Source organism: Eublepharis macularius, chromosome 1, assembly GCF_028583425.1.
Source record: "Eublepharis macularius isolate TG4126 chromosome 1, MPM_Emac_v1.0, whole genome shotgun sequence".
NCBI classification, from domain to species: domain Eukaryota; kingdom Metazoa; phylum Chordata; class Lepidosauria; order Squamata; family Eublepharidae; genus Eublepharis; species Eublepharis macularius.
In genome coordinates, this window is record NC_072790.1 from 65,777,786 (window position 1) to 65,801,621 (window position 23,836).

The following is a 23,836-nucleotide window of genomic DNA, read 5'->3' on the forward strand; positions in this document are numbered from 1 at the left end:
GGAATCAATTCATAACTGCAATTGTTAAGATCATCTAAGTAGAGTAGACAATAGAGTAGACAACATCCATCCATGGTGATCACTGCTAGTCTCCAGATAAGTCACCATGAACCAGCCAGATCTGACTGAAGGGCCGAGAACATAAGAGTTAACTGTAGCATAAATCCCTAACATTAGTACCACTTTCTTGAGACATATTTTCTCAACTTTTGGTTCAGCAAGGACTGAACTCAATATTCACTTACAAGACTGAACTCAATATTCACTTACAAGCACTTACAAGGTGCTTTTCATTGGGTTCAAACATTATTTCCCTCTCCCAATTATTTTGTGCCCATTCACTTCTGTACACTTCTGGCTACTGCATGAAACCATCGTCTTTCTTTTTAAATTAATGTTATTTTCTGTTTTGGCAAAATGTGATATTGTCACATAGTAAATTGAATTTGGCTATATGCCAACATCACCAAGGACAGACAAAGCATAATTAGGGTTGCCAACATCCAGGTAGGGCCTGGAGATCTCCCAGAATTATAAGTGTAGTCTCCAGATGGCAGAGATTAGTTCCTCTAGCAAAAATGGCAGCTTTGGAGGGTGAACTCTATGTTATTATACCTTGCTAAGATTCCTCCCCCCCCTCCACTCCCATATCTCCAAATTTCCCAATTCAAAGTTGGCAACCCTAAGCTTAAATATCTTCAGCTTCACTTTGGAAACAAGATTATGTTGAAAGACATTTCACGTAACTATGTTGATTTGAAGAAAAACCCAGACAAAATCTGGGACACAAAACTGCAAAGATTTGTATCATTCACAATCACAACTCTTCATCACGGGTGAATATTAACATAGAAAGGTTTTTTGTCTGCCGATCACTGCTTTGTCTTCAAGTATCCATAAAATACTCCTCTTCTGGGTACTGCACAGTCATTGGGCTAGAGTGACCATTTGGATTGTCCTGAATGGACAACACTATCCAGCTGCAAAAGGTTGCTATTGCAACAATGACATTAAAATATCCAGCTATTAGTAAATTCAGTTTTGCTCCTACTGCTTACTCAAGCCACTGTGTAGAATGAATGGAATCTTTAGCACTGTGAAGTACTGTGGTGGGAAAAAAAGGAAACAGAGGTTATGTTATTCCAGGCAAGCACATGTCTTGTTTTTGAATCAATCCATTGGCTAATATCACATGAAACATGTAAACCATGTCTTCATGAAAGAACAGCAGAAAGTGGCAAAATTCAGAAAACCTGTATAAGTAATTCCCCTTCTGGCAACTTTATTTCTTTTTCTAATCACAGTTAGTAAGGATTGAAATTTTAATATTTATAATGTTGCTTTCAAACATGCCTTCATAATCTATAAACTTTGAGACACAACACCTGTTTTATCAGAAACCTGGGAAAATAATGCTGACCTAGTTTCAGTGATACTATTTTTGATGGAAAAATTATGTACCATTTACTATAGTGTTTTTTTTCTAGATCATCTGACGTATCCTGACATGTGTTTGATCTCATAAGCCAAAAGTACTCAATCTTGGCTTTGAACAATTCTTGCCACTATAGCTTTCTTCTGTCTGTTCATATGATGACTGATAATATTAAACTATTTTGTTCCTTGCAGTATATACTGGGCCTCTTAATTTGGAGGAGTTTTCATCAGGCATCAAAAAAGGTTCCCCCCCCCCCCCGCCCTGTGCTGGGATTCTCACAACACATGTGGAGACACTTTGACCTTCAGACCTTTGGCAATATTTGGCTTCCTATTTTTAATGAGATTAAAATTAATACTTGATTCAAGAAAGCCACAAGGTTGGATCCAGTGCAAAATTTCCATTTGCACTAGACCTTTCGGCAAGCAAAAACACACAATAAGGACTGTGGTAGCTGCTTGCAATAAGTAAAATGTATTATATCCCTCACTTTTCTGAAAGATCATGTGCATTCTATTTCTGGGCACTATAATATATATGGAGGAAAGTGTTATGCGTTGCACAGGATCTTGCGCAAACAGAACCATGCTAAATAGATTTATTTTTCCACCTGAACATCACAGGGTACAAACCAATGTTATGATCTAGTTAGAATTTACTGCTGTCCTTTTGAATCCATGAAACAGTTCTTAGAACTTCATTTGAAAAAAAAATGGTGCTTGCTACTTTAATGAAGAAATGTATCTGTGTATGAACGGATTACACGTATTTATAGTCATCAGTTTAATTGTGTGAAGTGGAATATTATTGTCTGGTTTACAGTGCAATCCTAAACAGATCTGCACCCCTTGACTTCAATGGACAGGAGGGTAAAAATTTGCTCATGATGACTGTGTTAATTTTCTAGAATTTCTGTCCCCTTTACTGATAGGGATTGTCAGAATCAATGTGCTGACCTCTCTTGCATAAGTATTATTCAGTTTAGAATAAGTTTCCTGTAGCAAGTTGTAATGGCATTCTCTGTAGCAATGTCCCACATTCTCCAGCCATCTGTTATTTGTCTAATTTGCATAGCCTGAAGTCATTTTTTTCTGGACTTAAATATTATATTGCCTCTGTATGTCAAATCTGTTCCCCAGTTTCCATCCAGTTTATGCTGAAATCCTGTTCTTGTGTTCCACTTTCCTGCTTGCCAGCCTATTACATTTTTATTTCTAAAAAGAAATGGGCGAAACTATACATGGGTATCCAAGGGCTTCTTCGAATAAGATACACACTATTTTAACAATCATCTGTTTAATTCTTGTGTTTTGTTACCACTGCCAGCACATTCACAAAATTACCCATGTTTCACAATCTGTAGAAATGAGAACCAGAAGCCTAGTTGTTGATTAATAGTACAGACATCACTGTGAATACAGATTAGCAAAGTCAGGTCCATGCCCTGAGAAGCTTACAGTCTAATGGCTCTTCACTAGAGATGGGTACGTACAGCAATACGAACAAAAAAAAGCCACGAACAGCACAATCTGCTGTTCACAAACAAGCTGTTTGTGAGGCCCCATTCTAAACGAACAGGTGGTCATTGCAAGCCCCGTTCGTTGCTGTTCGTCTTGCTGTTCATCAAGCCAGACAGTCTGGCACCTGCAATCAATTCCCTTGGCAACTTAGGCAGGGATTGTCTGAACTCTGTCTGAACTCCTGCTGTTGCCCTGGAAACCCCAATCTAAGCCCAATTTACCTTGATAGGCAGGTCTTCCTTCCAAGTGTGGAGCTCCAAATTTGTTACAAGGGAGCAAAGACCAGGGGGGAGGGGGGCTCCCAGCTCTGACTTTGCAGACAGTGGAGAGGGAGAGATAGTTGCTGTTGGCATTTTGATAGAGTGCATTGGAGCTTGAATTTTGTGTGTGGTGGGATAGGGATCTACCCCTTCAAGTTCCAGGGCTGCTGCCAGGTTCTGGGCCAAGCTATTATTTATTATTGGTATCTTTCCTGCTGCCTGCTCAGGTAAGGTTTCTGGGAGCGGTGCAGTAGGGATCTTGACCAAACTTGGATGATGGCTGGAGGAGAGCCTGCTGGCCCCCACAAACAGCAAACCACAAACATATTCATGAACAGGGCCATGTTTGTGGTTGTTCGTGAGTCCCTGTTCATGGATGGCAATGAACAACGAACATCATGTTCATTTTTTTTTGTTCATGCCCATCTCTACTCTTCACTATACTGTAGTATGACAGTGAATACAAAACCCTCATTCAGACCCATTGGTACCTCTAGGGTTCCGGATGAGTTCATCAAATGTACTGGATACAATTGATAAAAATTTGTTGACCTTACAGGGATCACATGACTTGTGCAGTTTGCTGAGCAGGAGACAGAGAAAGATGCAGGCAACAAACTGTCATTGGTGCTATGTGCATTTCATGTCATACTAATGCCAGCAGTCAGATCCCCCACCCGTCAGGGATGGTTTAGTGATTTAGGGGGCCTGGGAAAAAGTCAAGGATGTTCCCCATTTCTCCCTTACAGGGTTATTGTGAGGATAAAAAGGAATAGTGAAGAATGTGGTACGCCATGTTGGGTCTCCATTGGGGAGAAAACGGGGGTATAAATGAAGTATATAAATATGTACACCATTAAGCTGCATAAGCAAAAGTGACTTCCCCTCCTCCTACCCTTGTCGCCTCAGGAGTCAGGGCAGTGGGGGTTTCAGAGGAAAGCTGCCGCTGCTGCTGATTACCAAGTGAGGCAGGCAAGATGTAGAATGGGGAAAACAAGACTAGCTCAGGAGCAAAAATGCCCTCTGAAGTGATTTTAGTATCTGATATGCTAATTTTTAGCAGTGAAAACTAGCATCCTTCTCCAACTGTCTGGTCAACCAGGAATGTTACCATGGTTGGGCTGAATGTTATAAGGCACAATGGGAATTTAAGTTCTTTATCATGCCTGCTCTTGTTTGCACTGCCCCTCTCCACTGTTCTTTTTTGCCTCTGCCTGAGAGAGAAAAAAATAGAAGCTGTCTGCCAGACAAGGCATCTAGTTGGCGGGGGGGGGGGTAAGAATGGGCAAACAAAGAAGCTCTCCAAATGAGAGGGGGAGGAGGAAGAAGAACATGTACACACACACATGGAATGAGCAAACATTAACTGCCCACCTTGCTGAATAGCAGATAACCACGTGCCATGCAGCACAAGGGAGAGCATGAACTATTGGACAATAAAATTGTACCCGCCCCTTCCAGGGAGTGGGAGAGATAGAGTTTCCAGGTCCCCTTACCTTCCCAGTGGGCACTTACTGGGAAGATCTGCTCCTGGCAGGCACAATCACATCACTACTGGAAGTGCTTGGCGTCAGGCATGCTGCCACACTTCACAGGGGCCAATGGGCCCTGTGAAGTATGGAAGCATGCCTGTCACCAGGTGTGATGACATCACTTTCGGAAGTGATGTCGTTGTGCTTGATGGGAGTGTACCCACTGTGTGCTCACCTGGGAGAAACCACTCTGCTGCTCGAAGAAGGAGAGTTTCATCTTCTCCTCTCAGATGGGGAAATATGGGAAATACTAGCACCAGCTATAGTTTGCCTTCTATCAGCCCACCCCCACTGCCAAACCCTAAAGTTGGATTTCTTGTTTTTTTCCTTTATTTTTTTCCCACTTACTTTTTTTTAACCCTTGAGCTCTTCTCACAACTCTGTCTTTTTGGAACTGCCTATTTTTTCTATTTTCTATTTTATCTATTTTTCCCTCAATTTATTTCCCAGGTTGCCAGCACAAATACAAGACTGTCTGTGTCTAGGACAAAAGTGTCTAGGACAAAAGCATCTCCCAACCTCCATCTTCAAGGCTCCAGGCAGAACTGAACAGAACAAGCCTTCATGGGGTAATGTTCAAGTGACAGCAGAGGAGGGCTGGGCAGTGAAAGGAAAACACAAACTTTACGCTTCTATGCCAGAAATTCTGAACTTTTAGCATCTAGACACCAGTGCTGATATTCAATTCTTCTGTGGCCCAGATGAAAAAGGCAAGTGGAAGCCCTTCTTGAAAGGGGTTTATTTCAAGCTTTCCTTGCTCTCCTTGCCTGACAATACTCAAAGGGTGCTGAAGGAGGTTGCAGGAGGGCTTGCCCCACTTGTGCCCACCCTTCCTGCTGTCAAGGGTAACATGCTACCACTCATGCTGTGCCCTTATTTGCACTATTCACAACGTGAAAGTCTAATAGAGGCTTTCTCTCTCTGTGCTGCTTCACACCTCCCCTTCCCTGACCAGCTCAATAACTGTAGCCCAGTCAGGAGTTTCTAGTCTGTGTAAAATGAGCAGCCAGGCACCCTGAGTGAGATGTTTGAACACAATCTGAGATCTTTAGAAGGAAAACAATCTTTATTTACTAAAATACAATCTCAGAGCCAAACCACATGATATGAATTACACGTGAATGACACAAAAACGCACTTACACATGTTCCAATGTTGTTCTCAACTACACACGTCAGGAATGCAGGACCTCCATTGAACCAATGTTTGCGGTGGCACGGGTTTTCTCCACGTTCCTTCAAGAAGGATATCCCATCATGCATCTTCACTCTGCGTATCGATGTGAGTACCATCTACCCGCAGTTCTGAGAGCATGGTGGAGTGAGCTGCAGATAGGAAGCGGAAGATCCAGGAAAGAAGGATACTCTGCGTTGTCAACTTACTGGTTGCGAGCGTGAACACACGCTGTCGCGGCCACACTGGAACATAACATTAAGAATCTGTGCCTGGACCAGGACACGTGCTCATCAAGAGAATGCTGGACATGGGCATTTGGGGTAAGACAGGACTCCTGACACTCGATCAGTCTCGTGTAATTCATATCGTGTGGTTCGGCTCTCAATTCACTAGTGCTTGGGAGTGCTAGAAAACACTATCTTGAAACAGTACAGGAGCTACAGAACTAAATAAATAAGTAAAAACATGACACTAAGTTGTACAGTCCCTGGTGTTACTTTGGTATTATCTCCTATGAAATGGACACAAGCCTACTGGAACGTTGAAATAGAAGCTGGTCAAGGCAGACACCACTGTTTCTGACTTCCCCAGTTCTTGGATATGCCTTCTCATAGTGTGTCAGAACTTTTAATCCTTGCTTTCCCTGTTGGGAGGGCTTCACTTTGACCTTTCCTGAAAATAGGTTTGAGTCCCTCCTCCTGTGCTGCTTTGCACCCTTCTAGTCATCATCTCCATCATGCCTCTTTTCTGCCATAAAGGAAAACCCATCTCCTATCTGAGTTCATTGCTCTGTTTCCAGGAAAGAAAGCTTTCTCTGAGATCAGGGGCCTCCATAAGTGTTAGTCAAGGTATCCTGCATTCCTGTGTCATCACATATAGTAGCCCAACTGAATGGATACACTCATTAATTTTAAAAGATGTTCAAAAAACTCTGTTTTATGCTAAACCTGATACAAGAATGGCTGCAATGCCACATTATGGGGAAACTTTAAATAGAGGAAGATGTAACCTTGAGCATATCTTGGGAAAGGTAGCTTTAAAAAAATGGTCAGATATAAATAAATATATGAAGAAGAAGAAGAAGAAGAAGAAGGAGAAGAAGAAGAAGAAGAAGAAGAAGAGAGGGTGAGTTATTGGCCAAATATAAAGCATAGCACACAGAGTTAGAATTTGGACTTGAATCCAAGAAAATATATTATAAGAGAGAGTAGTTGGCTACAGGTGTACAGCATCAAATAAACTAGGGAAAAGAAAACAATAAGGTTCCTAGTCATGGAAAGTGATGAGCTCCTTGGGATAACTGATTAGCCATGTGAAAACAAGGCTATCTTTAAACAAACCATAACACATCCACTGTGGTGCAGAAACAGATGGAATCTGTTAAGCCAAGGTTCTCATGCAGGTAGAAAACAGCATAACAGGGACTCATACAATGTTATAATCTGCATCATAGCAGCACACTCCAAGTGCTGCAGCAAAATGGTCTGTCAGATTTGTGACTGCAGAAAACAATTTTCAGAGGCTTATACTATCGCCACTATTAACTATACCTTCCTTTAGCTTGGCTCGCAAGCTGTTACCTTTTCTTTGGTACTCCTAAAGCTTTTAGAATAAATGTCTTGCACCAAAGCCAAATGCTAAAAGAGAGAATCTGGAACAAACAGCATCTTAAGTGCCTTCTGTGTCCAAGCTGTTATGATATGCATAATTTCAGAAAGAGTAAGATTTAGCATAAATTACAGCAAAAATTGCAAGCTGCATCAAGCCAGTACTTGGCATATTTTGTTCTGTCATAGTGACATCTGCAGATGTGCAATGCATGGTTATTTTTCAAAGTTGTTCCAGTCTCTCTTGGGCCAGAAATGATCTCCACACTTTCTGGTTATATGGATCCCTGGAGATTACCTTTCTTCTGTCTTTTAACACAGGTGTCTATGGGCAGAAAAATTTTGATCTATGATTCATCAGCCCTATGAAAGCAGACTCCCAGTTCTTCCTCATTCGCCTGCCAAGAGTGTCAGAAGTAAAATAATCCTTTTTTTCTGCAAGTGCTTTTTACAACTTCTACAGAAATAGATCCTGCAGAGACATAGAAACCTGTGCTGCGAAACTAAAGATGACACAAAAAGCCAAAATTTTTGAAAGGAAAATGGAACTGACAAACCTCAGCTATGGGAGCTGCGGACAACAATCTCTTAGGAACACAAACATTGCATTGCTGGACCAGTCCAAAGGTCCATCTAGTCCACCCCTCCATCTCCAAAAATTGTTAGACTGATTAATCTCCAGCAGAGTAGCCTCAGAATACATCTGTTGTTGGCAGGTTTTCTGCCAGTAATCATGAAGGCAGCCATCCACAGATCTGATTTCCATGAATTAATTTAATCCCTATTTTAAATAAAGTACCTAAGCTATGACAATCACAAAATCTAAGAGAAATAAATAGCACACACTGGATGCCCACAAGTGTTTTAGATGAGAAGCACTTCTACATAACATCCATACACCACTAGATCATGGGAGAATCCTTCATGATATTTGTTGCATCTCTCTACCTCTCTGTACCCCGGGGTACTAACTCCCAACCCTGTTATTTCCCCTTTCATCTCCACAGATTCCATAGGAAATTACTCTTTCCAGCCTACCACCTGTCTCCTTTCCTGTCCATTTCCACTGTCAATCTCCCCTCTCGTTCTCCCTCCTTGACACATCACCCACTATCTTTTCCTTCATTCTCAATACATACACTGTTTGCAATAATGCCTTACTGCCGGAAACATCACACAACGTAAGATCACTGGCCTTTGAAGTACTATACTGGACATCAATGGTGACATTTAGTGTGAATAGGGCAATGCATATAAATCTTTGATGTGTGTGAATACAATTTCTAAAAAAATAGCAAAATTGTACACAGATGGAAAATACACACAAAATGGTGATCATGCATATCAGGAAGATTACACATAGCACAAGCACCCATTAGGCAGTTAGAATGCCAAAGCAGTACTTCTCAAAGTACTTTATGTGCCATGAATAAAATGAAAACAAATAAAACTTCTGTGCAAATCACTATACATGAACTTTATCCTATATTTGCACATCCTTTAAATTTATATGGATCTAGACAGCATAGAAGGGTTGTCTGAACCTGTAAGTTGTTTTTGAACAACTCATGATAGCTTCGGGTATCAAATATCACACTGTAAGTTTTATAAATCAATAGTATCAGATTATGATGAACCACAAAAATCTTCCCTTCAGTTTACTTATGTTACATATTAGATTGTTATGCTGATGATCACCATTCCTGCGCAGGGGCCATGCTAATCTTCTCTGTATCGTTCCAATTTTAGTGTATGTGCTGCCAAAGCAAGCATGTGCTGCTGATCTAACTTGGTACCTGGTTTGATACACATAATAGCTCCTGATACCTACACCTGAAACAAAAGGATACTTGTGATAAAGATTCTCAAAGACTGAGGTACCTGCAATTCATATCCAAGTGCAGTTCCTTGTATTTATATATCTTATTTATTTGTAGTGGTATATAGTGAAATTATACTCGTGGTCAGCAATTTGCTTTGCAGGATGGTCACATTGGGAAGAAAAATAGTAATAAAAAGCTAGCCCCATCTCCTCTAGTGCTCTTCATTGTCTCAGAATGATGCACTCCAAGGGCCAGACAGCTAGCTTCCTTCTGGCAGTGGGATTTGAGCAGAGGTCACAAAGCACAGAGAAATGTCATGGCATCACATCCAACCCTTTAGCACCAATTAACTGTGGATGCCTTATGAACATTAAGTAGGAGCACCAGCAACGGTAACAACTGCTTTCTCTCCTTCTCTAGGCTTATAAAAAGAAATTTTTAATTTTAGAAAATTGATATCCTGCCTATCTGTCTACAACAATATATTTTTTTAAAAAAACCCAAAGGGCTAAAACCATAACAAATAATAAAACCACAAGTTAGCAAGAGGATGCCTGGAGAATAAGAAAGTCATGAACATTTGGTGCTTTGGCTTTTGGGTAGCACAGTGCAATGAGAATGGAGCGCAGCAAGGGAGGATGGCCAGGGCTGGCAGCCTCAAGTGCCACGCCCCCCCCCCTTTCTTGAGACATCTTGGTCTGTTATATAGGCACTCTGATAGCCATTTATACACAGGCAGCATGTTAAATCTTTTCTTGTATACCAACTGATAACGGGCCTGTTTTTCATGCCAGATAAGCAGTCAATACTTTCACGGATGAAAGTAGCCAGAGAGAGACAGAACAATGAAATTCAGAGACAAAAGGCCAGCTGTTATACACAGCTTTTGTTCATTTCCAGGAGCTGAAGGCAATTTCTTCCTCTTACAAGCTACAACTGAGGCATAGTTGTTTCCACTGAGGAAAAATGATGACCATTCACATGGGATTCATACCACAGTATATGCTTTTCAACATCTCCATTGTATTGCATTGCCCTAGATTTGTCACCTGATGGGAGATCTACACCCTAGAATGAGTGAATACGTAAGAGAACCCAATTAAATAAATAAAATAAACTGCCCAGTAAGTTTATGAACAGGCTTGGAATGCTTCAGATAATTTCAGCTGTGGCTCAATTATTCATCCAAGCTCAATGTCATATAAACCTGCTTCCTTCCCTCTCCCCTAACTGAAAAGATATTTCCACTCAATCGTAAGGGGTAAACAATAGGCTAGCTCTAATAATAATGATTCCTCGTAAACTGATTCCTCAGAGTGTTGGAAATGGCTGATTAAGACAGTGCTTTCATTGGCTAAATATGCCTCTGAAAAGGCCTTAATCCACTTACACTTCAGAGCATGGGTTCCCATGATAAGTGAGCAGACGCGATATCACCTTGAAGCAGCTGTACCACTGTAATCTCAGTCGAAAGATATTTGCGACTGTATTCTATGAATGTACAACTGGCAGATCATGATACGGAAATAAAAGACAAAAAAAAAAGCAGACCAGGAGATATCTTTTCCTAGACCAAAATCCATTGGCAGGACTCCTTAAGCTCTTCAGATTTAGAGAGCTCTTCTTCAGGTCCTCCAGGAACACAATTTTCAGCATTGCAATTCTTGGCTCTCTCTTTCTCCCTCAAAAATGTTATAAGTATAAGATGAGGGAGGACCATTATACTTTTCTCTCATTTCAGAAGGGGACAATCAAAGAGTCAGAAAGATAAAAAGGTCAGGAATCTGTTTGTCCTTGCTTTCTGCTATCTTGCTGCCATCCTTTGATGTGTAAAATGTATACTCAAGGACTTCCTCTTCCTCACACCTTATCTTCATCTCTTTGTGACACTCTCACTCCCACTTCTCCATGTTGCCACCATGGTTGGAGGACATGTCATCCTGCCATCCTCTGGCATCTTTACACCAGATAGCTAGACAGAGACCTCTCTCTTCCCTTCCCTGTCTTATATGGAGTTCCAACAATCAATGAACTTATATTTCTTTTCTAAAGCTTAACCAAGACTCTGAGTGTACATTTGTTTTCTCTCTACACACACGTGTTCTTTGTAGTGTAGGCTCACAAGCACACACTTCTCTGCTAACAATAAGATTACTCACATGAATACATAATTCCCAGCAGATTGCTTTTTCCATTTTGGATTGTAATTGGCTCATGGCCAATAGACTGTGTGCTACTCCCCTGCCCAAATATCCAGACTGTGACAAGACATGCAACTGCAAACCTTTTCAAAAGTGAATTGAGTAATAGTCAAGTGCTCTATTTCTATGTTATAAACAGAGCTGCACATTTACCATAAAACAAACTACATTCTATGCCTGTGAACAAGTAGTCAATCATATCAACTGAACTGGCAAGTATGAAATAAGTACCTCAATTAGAATGCCTAGTGCTAAGGGAAAGTTTTATCAAAGACAATGGGGTATTTGGCTCTGTGTTCTAGTCTGAAGTTACAGATGAAACTGTTGCACAGCAGCACACAACAACAACAACAACTGGTATATTCAACACCAGTGTGGATGTGCAGGAGGACAGAGAGGAAGGACCATACAGGCACCCGCATCGCATTATTAGGAGAGATAACAGAAAAGGTTAAGAATCTTCCTTTGCACAGAGCAATAAGTGATCTGAAATACATACCAAGTTTCACATGACTGGCATGATGGTGACACAATGTACAGTAAACATTTTGACAGCTGGATTTCCTCACATAGCGTACTGTGCAATTCTAAGCAAAGTTACAGCCTTCTAAGCCCACTGACTTGGGCACAATAAAAAGCCCATTGATTTAAAAGGGTAGAAATCTCTTTAAGATTGCATTGATAATGTTTAAAATAATGTTTAATGTTTAAATGGGGAGACCTGTGGATCATGCCTTTCCCGGGGTGCAATCTCTCTGAAACTTGGGGGGTCTTCAGAGGACAGTGAGGACTATGTCCCCTGCAAATTTGGTGGGTATTGGACATTGGGAAGGTCAGTTTGTGGGGTGTTTAAAGGGCCCTGGCCCTTGTACGTGGCAGGAAAGGGCCCTTTAAACTATCAGCTGGCAGGCGGCAGGGGGGAATCCTCCCCTGGCCCCCACGAACAACAAACATGTCCAGGAACAGTTCATGTTTGTCCATGTTCGTTGTTCGTGGATGGCATCAAACGACGAACAGGGTGTTGGGGTTCCCCCCCCCCCCGTTCATGCCCATGTCTAGTGGGGAATCAAACCCGGCTCTCACCACTCTTAACCACTACACCAAACTGGCTTTCTGGCTTTACACCAATACATGGTTCTCTGTGGAACAGGCACAATAAAAATATGTCCAGTGGTTACTGTAGGTCTTCAAAAAGGATAGAGATGTTCCCCCACTACAGAGTCAGCATGTAGATATATGCTGACATCAATATTTTGCAAGAGGAAAGGAAATGATTGACCGAAGAAGTCATAGTTTAAAATGTATGTCACGCAGTAAATCTCTGACAAACAAACTTCAAATAAAAAGAGCTATAGAATTCCTAACACAAGGATCTGAAGACACCACTGAGTTGATGCTGTCTGAGCAGCAATTAACCTCTAAAGTACTTGTATAACCCAGAAGGAGGAGACATTACTAGCTAGGGAACAAATTTAACCTAACACTGTTAAAAAAATCTGATGGGAAGATTTTTTAAAAACTTAACTTGAGATACCCCAAAAGAACCCATGTTTTTGACTTTTGGTTCTATTCCAATCTGTAAGGACATTTCTAAAAGACTCAGAAGCTTTTTGATAATACCTTGCAGTACATGGAGATGCTGCTGAAGAGACTGCCCCTTTACAATTCTTGGCATAGAATCATAGAATCGTAGGGTTGAAGGATACCTCTAGGGTCATCTAGTCCAATCTCCTACATCCCCTACCATAGTGAGAGATCAGCCTGGTATGATGATTAGCAGGGTTTTCTTCTAAACTGGAGGGGAGCTGTATGCTTTCCAGTTGTGTGTTGCAGGGCTATATCCATAATGCAGAAATAATGTCCATTTCCACACTGCCTTAAAATAGCAGCAGGCTCCTGGAATGCTGGCAGCTTCTTCACGTGATATGAACTGAGAAAATGCCCCTCATCCGTTTTAAAGAAAACATCGTGTGAAGCAGCTGCCAACATTCCGGCAGCCTGCCGCTTTTTTAAGGTAGTATGAAAACGGCCACTGTCTTGTGGATTTGCCCTCACTAAATAGATTTGAGTTCTGTTTACTTTGGTTCGGTTCTTTTCTGCAAACTCTCTGGGCATTTCTTTCTTCTTGAAAATAACAGACATGTATACATTCACCAGATATACATCCCTGCTAACAGTAGCGAATGCTAAGAGCATTCTATCTGAACTCAGAAGACATAATATTTGGGAAGTCAAATAAAACAGGCTGCCCACATAATAGTATCTCACAATTCCCTGTCTAGAAGCTAAAATACCACATACAAGTGCTTCTCTTCCTGTTGTTAATATGGAGAACCTACACCCATGTGATCTATTTGATTGTCACCACTAGCTTTCAACATAATTCACTGTTATTTCTTTCATTTGGATAAATCTGCATAATCATTTAGGGTACCAGTGGAAACACAAAATGGTAGGAAAATCAAGATATTTCACTGTAGGCCTTCCAGTTGCCTAAATCTCAGGCTTGTTCTAAATGATCCGCTACCACATGATGTTTTTTTGTTTCCATGAAGGCTTCCCATTTACCTTCCCCCAGCAAGGGGTTTCCCACCCCAGCCTCATTTTCTTGCCCCCAAAGAATTGAGGAGCAAGGGGAAAATAATAATTCTCTAGGAATTTCCACTGGTCTCTAAAAAGGCAGCCTAGAATATCACCTGGAAGTGACATTACATCCCAAACTATACATTCCTCAGGCACTACCCCATTCCCCAGGCATTACCATGCATTTGGCATGCTGAGTTGGTGGCTTCCCAAATCAGGACTCCACCTCAAGGGTTCTATGATGATTTGACTTAGAGGCAAACTACACGAGACAAACGGCACGTGAACAGCATGCGAATGGACTTACACGTGTCACCGCGTGTTTCTTTCGCACACTTGCCCGCGCTGCCAGACTGTGCCAGACCCCATGTCCACACATGCACGGGTTTCCTCCGCGCTATGCCAGGAGTCACGAATTGCATCCCATCATGCCCCGCCAGTTTGCGCATGCTTGAACCATTCCTCCCAACTGCGCACTTGCCGCAGCAGTCACACATCGAACAGGGGGTCTGTGGACTTGTGCCCAGTCAAGGACGTGTGACCATACCAGGACTGCAAGACACGTAAAGGTAGGTTTTTTTATACTTGCTCGGTCGCGTGCCAATTGTATCGTGTAGTTTGCCTCTGAATCTTTTTAGCCTGTGGCATTTTCAACGTTCAACATTCACATTATGCTCATAGACAATCAAGCTTTAGTATCTGCCAGTCATGGGTTTTGATTTCAATCCATCTGAAAGAATAGCTTTTATGTAGGCTAGAATGGCTATCACACCTCTAAAACTTCCTTCAGAAATTAGTCATGGGATAGGAAACCTCTTGGGATTGGGGGGTTGTAATTCATTGCTATGGAAACTCTTTTAAAAATCCTTTGTACTACACAATGCATTGTTATCATTTGCAATGATCAATACTTGTGGCAAGTACTCATGCCAGACATTACATCACCAATGAGGATGTGTCACTTAGAACAAGCTCTATTCTATTCATTATTTCTCTCTAAAACGTTACTCAACTCCTTCCATGCCTAAAACAGCTCCTTCACATTTGTAAATAAGGTTTGTGATTTAATCATCTTTTCCATTCTGGGAACAGACATTTTTTCCTTAGGTGCAGTTTTGATGCCCAAAACAGCAGCCCTGCATCTCATTTTTTTCCTGGTGATGTGTGTAACAGACAAGAAGAGATATGACATCAGCATTGTTTGTGGATTTCCACAGCCTACAAGTAGTGGCCAATGAAGTGGCGTGAGGGTAGTGAAACTCTGGAGTATGATGAAGCCATTTCATACTTTTCATATTACTAGACGTTAGAGGGGAAATATGAAAAGAGGAGATGGGACTGCTGTGTTTGGCAGCAGCCACACATCTCCTATAATGTCTCATTCCAGCTGCACAGTCCACTGCAGCAAAGTGGCTCTCATCTACACAGTATATAAAAAGGTTAGTGTGTCTCTCTTTCAATTTAGTAATGGAAGTCAACCTATTTGCTACCACAATAAATAAGCTTTTTATAAACAGCAAGTCCCCATAAAACAAATTAAAGATGTATTGTAAAAAGCAGAACAAAGACCAAGTTCTCTAGTGCAAGCTTATGCAGTCCAGCATGCAGCTGGTTAATAACAGCTTTGTTAGTTATATGATAAATCTGAAATGAAGCAGCAAAGGATAAAGCTAACAAACAAGTCATAAAATAAGGTTGCTACTTGTTCTGGCTGATTATTGCTACAGTAAACCAGATCCTAAACCTTATAATTACTTGAGAAGGGTTTGTTTTCCAATTTTTGTTATATTATATGGTATAAATTTCAAATGATACTGAAATCAAAGGCTATGAAGACTCTTGATCTTTAAAACAGACCATATTTGTTCTGCATTTCCCTGAATACTCTTTTATCACCTTGTTGCAGTAGATTTAAATAAAAAATACTAATATTAAAGCAGGACACAGCAAAACTCACTGCTAATAAAAGCAGAGATGAGTAATGTAGATATCCTAATAAATAACCCAACATAGCTTGTGTTCATCCAAGTCAAATGCAGCCCAGTAGCCAAATATTGTGGCTAGCCATTTATAACCCGATCACATTTTTGTAGCCACACTCAGAGAGCAAAAACTACAAGCTTATCAAGTGTATATATGGCTGGTGGGCAATAAGCCATGTAGGCTTTTAATTTTAAAATTATTATTTGTATTAAATATTAATTATTTCAAATTATTATTATTTTAATTTTTAAATTATTTTATTTATACCCCACCTTTCTCCCCAACAGGGCCCAAGGTGGCTTACAAAATTTTTTTTTCTCTGCTTTATCCCCACAACAACCCTGGTAGTCTTAAGATCACTCTCACCCTCTCAGATGAGGCTGAGAGGGTGTGACTGACCTAAGGTGATCCAGCAGTCTTCCATGGCAGAGTGGGGATTCAAACCTGGGTCTCCCAGATTCTAGTCTGACATTCTAACCACTACACCATGCTGACTCTCAAGTGTCAAGGTTTGCCAAACAGGCTAGTATTAATGCATCTTAATAGCACAGAATGCTTGGAACTTCTACAACGAAGGATTTCTGCTGTTACACTCTTCCTCAATTGCACACATCTGGCCTGTACCAGAGGCAGAACACTCAAAGGAAAGATCATAGGGACAGTGGGATTGCAGTGGGACTCGTTTAACTATGAGATAGATTTATATTCCTCCACAGCTGCAATCAATTTGAGGTAACAGTCTTTATCTACAATAAAAATATTCCTATTACATGAGGCCACAAGTCACAATCCATATGCATAACAGATTTTATCTGTCAGGCAAATTTAGTAACCAACAAGCAGGAATGGGTCTAAATAAACTTCTGGTGTATGTTGGATCTCATCCAGTAGCTTGCCTCTAAGAAGTAGGATTATGCTTGTTAGAGTCAATAGCCAATGTGCCATAGTACTATGAGAAATATAAAACAGACGATAACTGTTACTGGATGTCATGATACCAATGCAAGTAAGTAAATATTCATAAATGAATGCACTCTGTATATTAAGATATCTCTCATGCTACTGCACATCTAAATGCTGAATTCTAATCTATATTGATATAATTGATCCACTCAGGGAGTTTCATACTTGGGAGTTTAATTAAAGTGTTTTGTATTGATAAAGTTAGTAATCCCCACCCCCCACACACCAAAGAATTCTCAGTTAACTGTAATGTTCTCCATGCATTGAAGATGAATGCTCCTTAGTGCCAGTCAAATATGGACTATTAGAAGCATGTGTGGTACAGACAGCATTGCTATACTATGCTTGCACATTCAGGCACTGGAACAAGGAAGCACAGATAGGTTATAGATAGATTGGGTGACATTATAGATAGATTAGATGACAGCAAGAGATGGCTCAGTTGATATCATGCAAACTGATAATATCAGTGCTATCCAGTAGTGAGAAAAAGGCATTATGTCCAGATGCAAATTGAGCTATTCTGTTTAAAGTATCTGTAAAGACAGCATTCTTAGTAGGAGGAATAGAAATATGAGATACTGCAGCATCCTAGGAGAAAGAAACCCTAAGACATTGATTTCACATAGCGGCCAAGGGAACGGAAGCCTACAAAAGAAGGGCCCATTGGCAACAGCCCTTACCTGCTGAGCTGACTGCTACTCAGCACTTGTTGAGAAAGAGGTTCAATTCAGCTATCAAGATTAATTGACAGCCATCCTTTATAATTTCTTCAACCTCCCTTTTAAATAATCTAAGACAATGCCCTACACTACACTGCAGGGGCTTCTGCAGAAATCTCCCATCTCTGGTGGGAAAGAATGGGCCAGTAGCGGGCTCTCTTGTAAGGCCTTGCCTTTGGCAAATGTCCAGCTATGCCAAGTTTTGATGCCAGGCCTTCCAGGTAAGCAAATGATTACTGGTGTGAAATAATACAGACTAATCTAATCATAGTACATTGATTGGTTTGTTCACATTGTTTGGATATCTAAAGTTGGACTCAAGCCACCTAGGGCTTCATAGATCAAAACCCAGCACTTCTTGGATCACTTGAGAATTCATAAAAGTGATTTTAAATACCGACAAACCAAGGATTGTGTAAGCATTGTGTAGCTATGTGATATTCTTCTACCTGTGTTCAAGACAATACCTACAGCTAGAAAAACCCGCAAGCAACACTGGTTATAATTTTCAAGTGCAACACTCTGCGTAACAGAACTATCAAAATGTATATTTGTAAAAATGCTACAAGCAACTTACTGGAACAAGGAATTTTTTAATCTCTTCCAATGCATGACTCATCCGTGAATAAGCTTCCCCGGGCGGGGCAAACACTTCAATTAATACATGTAGTTCATCACTCAAGTGTGCATATTTGGCTTCCCCACTCTTCCTTAATTCTTCTTCCTGTGGAATAGCGTATTTTTAGAAATAGAAATCTATTCACTTTGCATTGATTTAGCATTTACAGAGAACACGACAAAAGGGCATAATCTAGGCAGACTTTCAACAAAATGAGACCCTTTGAGAAGCGGAAATCTGCTATAAATTACTTGAAGATCTGAAAATCACTTTTGAGTGTTTGAGTGATAAAAAACAGCATAATTATCATCTACAACAGATTTTAATCAGCAAAGAAAAAATGTTAAATACTTCAGGGATGCTTTGAAATTTCATTATAATGTAGCAACTTCCATTTAAAGGGGAACGTTCAGGCTTTTTTACCAGAGCATGTAGCTCTATGGACTCAGTAAATGAGAAACTCTACTTTTCTTCAGCTATCCAGATGTGTGTGAGTTTTGAAATGAAGATGCAGCCTTGTGGATGTGAGCTCACATGGGGTGGACACTGCTGGTGGTGAATGAGGAAAAAAAGCCGTCAAACACCTGGGAAGAGTGCAAGCCATTTGATGGGGAAGTATCCAGGATTTCATTCCCCCCTCTCTTTAACAGCTTATTAGCATCATCACATCAATTACATGTTTGGCAGAGGAGATCCCCAAAGGCAGTAACTTATATCTGCTGGCTGGAATCAGTACCTATATGTCAAATTGTTTCCTGCAAGATGGACGTTGTACAATATTATAAAGAAAAGTTGTATCGTGGTAGAGTGTTAGGATGTGGGGAACATGGATTCAAAGATAGGTATGCAAGTATTTGAACTAATGTTTCTTACATCAAAGTAGTTCAGTTTTTTTATTTACTTCATTTACATCTACAGTTGTCGCCAATAGGGATCCGATGTAGCTTACATTATTCTCTCTCATTTTATTCTCCCAATAACCCTACCAAGTAGGTTAGGTAGAGACTGCGTGATTGGCTAATGTGATCACCATCACCACCACCACCACCAGCAGTGAGTCAACTATACAGATTCAACTAGATTAACTTCAATACTTGCTATCCTCTCAATCTAGTTATTTGAACCTACATGGATCATCATTGCTCCCTGTAGTTTGGAGGGCCAGCACAAAAGATTTAGTCCCTTACGGTAGGAGTTGCCCAGAGAAAAGAGGTACCAAATTTCCACATGACATATTATTTATTCCTTCATTTAACATGCTTCTACAGAAGAGGCTCAAATTATATGACAAAATAATTACACAATAAAATAGAAAAATCATAAAATTCCAGCACCTAAAGTTCTGATACAATCAAACAAACTAAAACCAATGCCAGTCAGTTGCATGCCACAATGCTGAATAAAAAACAGGGAACTAATTTTCTGTTTTATATAAATATATTCTCTGTTTTATACTCTGTATCAGTATCAAGAAATACTTTTGGAAGAAAAAGGAAAATTTTACATGCACATTACATGCAAAGATATTTTAATATAGTGGTTCTTTAATAGTAGACTGTTTAATCTTATGTCCATTTCCCTGTTATCTCTTTCTCCTCATTGTCTCATATTCCTGCATGAAATATATTTCACCAACCCAAAAAGTATACATTTGTGAACTGAGAAGTGCTATTTTTAAAAGTCTCTCTTTGCAAAGAAATCTTAATAATTGAAGAACAGAGAACAGAAAGCTCATTTAACATCAGCAATAGGACCAGAAAATGCTCACTGACTCAGAAAATCATTTTTCTGCCCTGTGATTCTTTTAAAAAATACAGAAGATACCTTTAGTTAAGAAAACATAGTCATTGAAGATTTTTTTGTGAGAGAATGATGCATATCAACAAAATGGTTTGGATCCTATGGTGCCATTCCGTTTGTGCAGCAGCAGCTCCTTCAAAAGAATCAGCTTTTCCATCTGTGTATGGGGGGAAGGCAAGCTTTACCAAAAGCTTGCGTCTCTTAGATTGCCCCTCCTACTCAGTCCCTTTGGGTTAGCGAATCCAAAGAAGCATAATTTTAGTGAAGAAGGTGGGGAAGTTGCTTTCTCTAGTACATATCCATTCGCTCTGCTTAGGATCCATGCCAGTAGACTTTTAAAGACTGTGAAATAAATTTGCAATGCATCCACAGTGCATACACACATTGAGAGCGATCCAGAAAATATTAAGCAGATTGGAATCAGTGCTTAACTCCCATTGATTTCAGTGGGATTTAAGCATGCTTAATCTCCCCATATTGATTATTGATAGTGAGAAGTGTAGACTCTTTTTAAAAATTCAGTTGTTTAGAGGAGCATATACAAATACTCATCAGAATGTAGGTGATATATTGACATTGCTTGCAGTATATGTCTTCTTTGTTAAGTATCCAAATACACATTCAGATGAAATCCATGTGATGCAGTATGCACTCAGATATGTTCTTACAGTTCTAACTCCCCTTGCAAATTATTCTATGAGGGAAAGGTGAGAATGTTATCAAGTACATGCATCTGCTGAGGCCAAATCCCCTCCTCCATACCCCTTTCAGTTGAAACAAGGCAATCTCTTCATAACTTAAAAAGAACATCTGTCACCTAGAGTATGTCAGCAGAGTATCTACACAACAGTAGTCACACAAACTGATTAAAGAGTTCAGAAAGTTTATTTAGGAACTAATGTACTTGATAGTAAAGTGGCGAGATATAGACTTCTAGCTGACTGAGAGAGCATCCGAGAAGAAACAGGATGATTACCCTGAAAGTATCAGTCTGGAGACAAGACAAGGAAATGACACTCAATAGAAAGAGAGGTGCTGCTGACCTTATGTTCCTATCTGACTAGACTGCAGGGTCTTCTTCTCTTTCTCTTTTTACACTGGACATTGCTTCTTCCAACAGGGCATTCTCCTCTAACCCAGTGTCTCCATAAAACTGGTTAAGAAGAGGAGCCAGGCAGTGGCCATACCTGGGAAACTCAGGACAATGGGGCCTCAGGCAAAGATCCCCTCTAGTCCCTCACAGTCCCTATATGAAAAGCTAATAATTAGTCCTCTCTGTAGCCCTTTCAGTTGTTATATTTTATAGCATGAATGGGGAGAAGACACTATGCACAGTCATCACAATATATACATTTTTAAATAAGGTATCAGAGCTTTGGTTAAATCAGAGGTGATGTAGTATAGTGGTTAAGAAATTGAGCTGTGATACAGCATTTCATTGGTTTGAATCCCACTGCAGCCGTGAATTCACCAGATGGCCTTGGGTAAGCCACTCCTCTCAGCCCCAGCTCCCCAGCTGTATTGTGGGGTTAATAACACTGACTTTGTATGCTGTTCTGAGTGGGCACTAATCTGTCCAGAAGAGCAGTATACAAAAGAACTGTTATTATAAATTCTTGAGTAAAAATATGTTACAGTATCCCAGAAAAATCTGCTGCTGGGTCTAGATGTAATTTGGATTGCATTTTTCCTCCCACCCACCCCTGGCTGCAGGCCTCACCAAGGCCGTTTCCACACGTCTTACCTGCTGCCAAAACATCACGCAAAACACCCGGAAGACAGTGTCTTCTTGCACGAAATCGCACCAGGAAGATGCGATTTCGAGCAAAACTCCCAGATGACAGCGTCTTCCTGGCGTGATTTCACACAACAAGCCGCTGTCTTCCGGATGTTTTGTGCAATGTTCCAATGCCAGGTAAAACGTGTGGAAACAACCTGGGTGTTTTGCCTCCAGTAGGATCAGGGGGTGGAGACCAAAGTCACTACATCACTTCCAGTTTGTACAAGCAAGTGATGTCACAATGCTCTAGGAATTCATACAGCTCTATGGTTAAAAAGCATAGAGCTGAGTACATTCCTAGAGTGTCATGACATTACTTCGGATATCATGACATTGTACATCACTGAGCAATGTACGTAGCTCCCCACCCACAAAGGTTCCTTCTGGTTGCCAAACTAAACGTAACATGTTGCAGTACAGTGCTTTATTTATATGTAATAAATCAGCCTAGGAAGGAGTTTTTCCTTGAAATGAACAGGTTAAAACAGTTAAAATCATTTTTGTTGGTTGTTAATATTAACCTCAGTTGTGTCTGTGGGGTGTGTGTAAATTAACTTAGTTCTTGTTCATCTGAAAACTAAGTTATTTTGTTCTTGTCATTTTATCTTATCCTTTATTTATCCTGGCTTGTATGGCTTTTTACTCAGACCCAGATTCTATTGCTAGAATATTTTTATTCTTGCTTAAATTTTCCCTGTGCTATATGGGGAAAAGCAGGACTTCTGATGGGAAATCCTTTCACAGAACTCAAAGTCAGTTTTCCAGGTTACACAGTAATGAAATGTGTGACAATTGTCTTTTTAAAAAATGCGTATGTCATAAAGAATGCAACATCAACCTATTTACCTAGGACATCCTTGCCAATATATGCAGACTCAGTGACACCAACTCTAAACTTGTAAATTCAAGATACTTCCAATTCTACCTAGCAGCTGGTTTTCATTGATCTAAAGTCAGCAATGGGTCATATTCAACTAAGGTTACTTTTGTAATAGATTAGCTTTATATTGCAACATGAGAAGCAAACACTGAACATAGAAGATACCTATATTCTACAAAATCTAGAGACTTCAGGCGTGATGAAAAATCATGCAGAAATAACATAACGCAGCTGCCTCCCAGGCTTCTTTGTTCAAAACCAGTAGTACTCAAGACACAATATTTTTATGAGGAAAATGAAATGGATTGAGACTTGGAAAGCTAATAGACCTAAAGCTTTACATAAAAGAATACAATTAATCCAGAACAACTATCTGGATATCCTGTGAGTCCTAGCTCTTAATCAGTAACACAGATCAGACCACTTTGTCAGGACAGAAATTAATCCCGGACATCGACTTGTTGCTCTGTAATTGGTGGGTGTCATCAGCTGCTCTGCTATGTACTCTAGTGCTGTTGGTATGGCCTTAGTTCCTTAGTCGACAGAACAAAGGATACTCAGCCAGCTGCATCAGTGTAAACAGCACTCCTGACTCACCAACCTTTAGAATTGTACTGAGAAAGATGTTTTGTCCACTTTGTTGGAAAGGGTGTGGGGGAGTAAGCACTTTTGCACATTGCTGGTGGGCTTGTCCCTACATTGAGAATTTTTGGAAGGAAATTCTTAGGAATATACAAGAGATCACCGGATATTTAATCCCCCTTGACCCCAAACTAATTTTTTTAAACCAATGGGAGACTGTAGACATCCCTAATATACGGAAAGAGTTAATCTGTAATTTTCTAATGGCAGCCAAGTTATTGCTGGCTTCTAATTGGAAATCACCCAAAATTCCATCCACTGATGGTTGGATACTTAAGCTATGGGATTTTTACATTCAAGAAAAGAT

General features: G+C 40.3%; 1 protein-coding gene and 1 pseudogene across 2 annotated transcripts in view; both read right to left on the bottom strand.

Annotated features, from left to right (window-relative positions):
• KHDRBS2 (KH RNA binding domain containing, signal transduction associated 2) overlaps positions 1 to 23,836 on the bottom strand; it is a 551,370-nt gene that overhangs the window by 217,881 nt on the left and 309,653 nt on the right. For both annotated transcript variants that reach the window (XM_055000857.1, XM_055000848.1), the window contains exon 4: positions 18,386 to 18,532. In XM_055000857.1, coding sequence (XP_054856832.1) covers positions 18,386 to 18,532 — 147 coding nt within the window. The remainder of the gene's footprint in view (positions 1 to 18,385; positions 18,533 to 23,836) is intronic.
• Positions 9,203 to 9,302, bottom strand: LOC129345908 (U6 spliceosomal RNA; annotated as a pseudogene).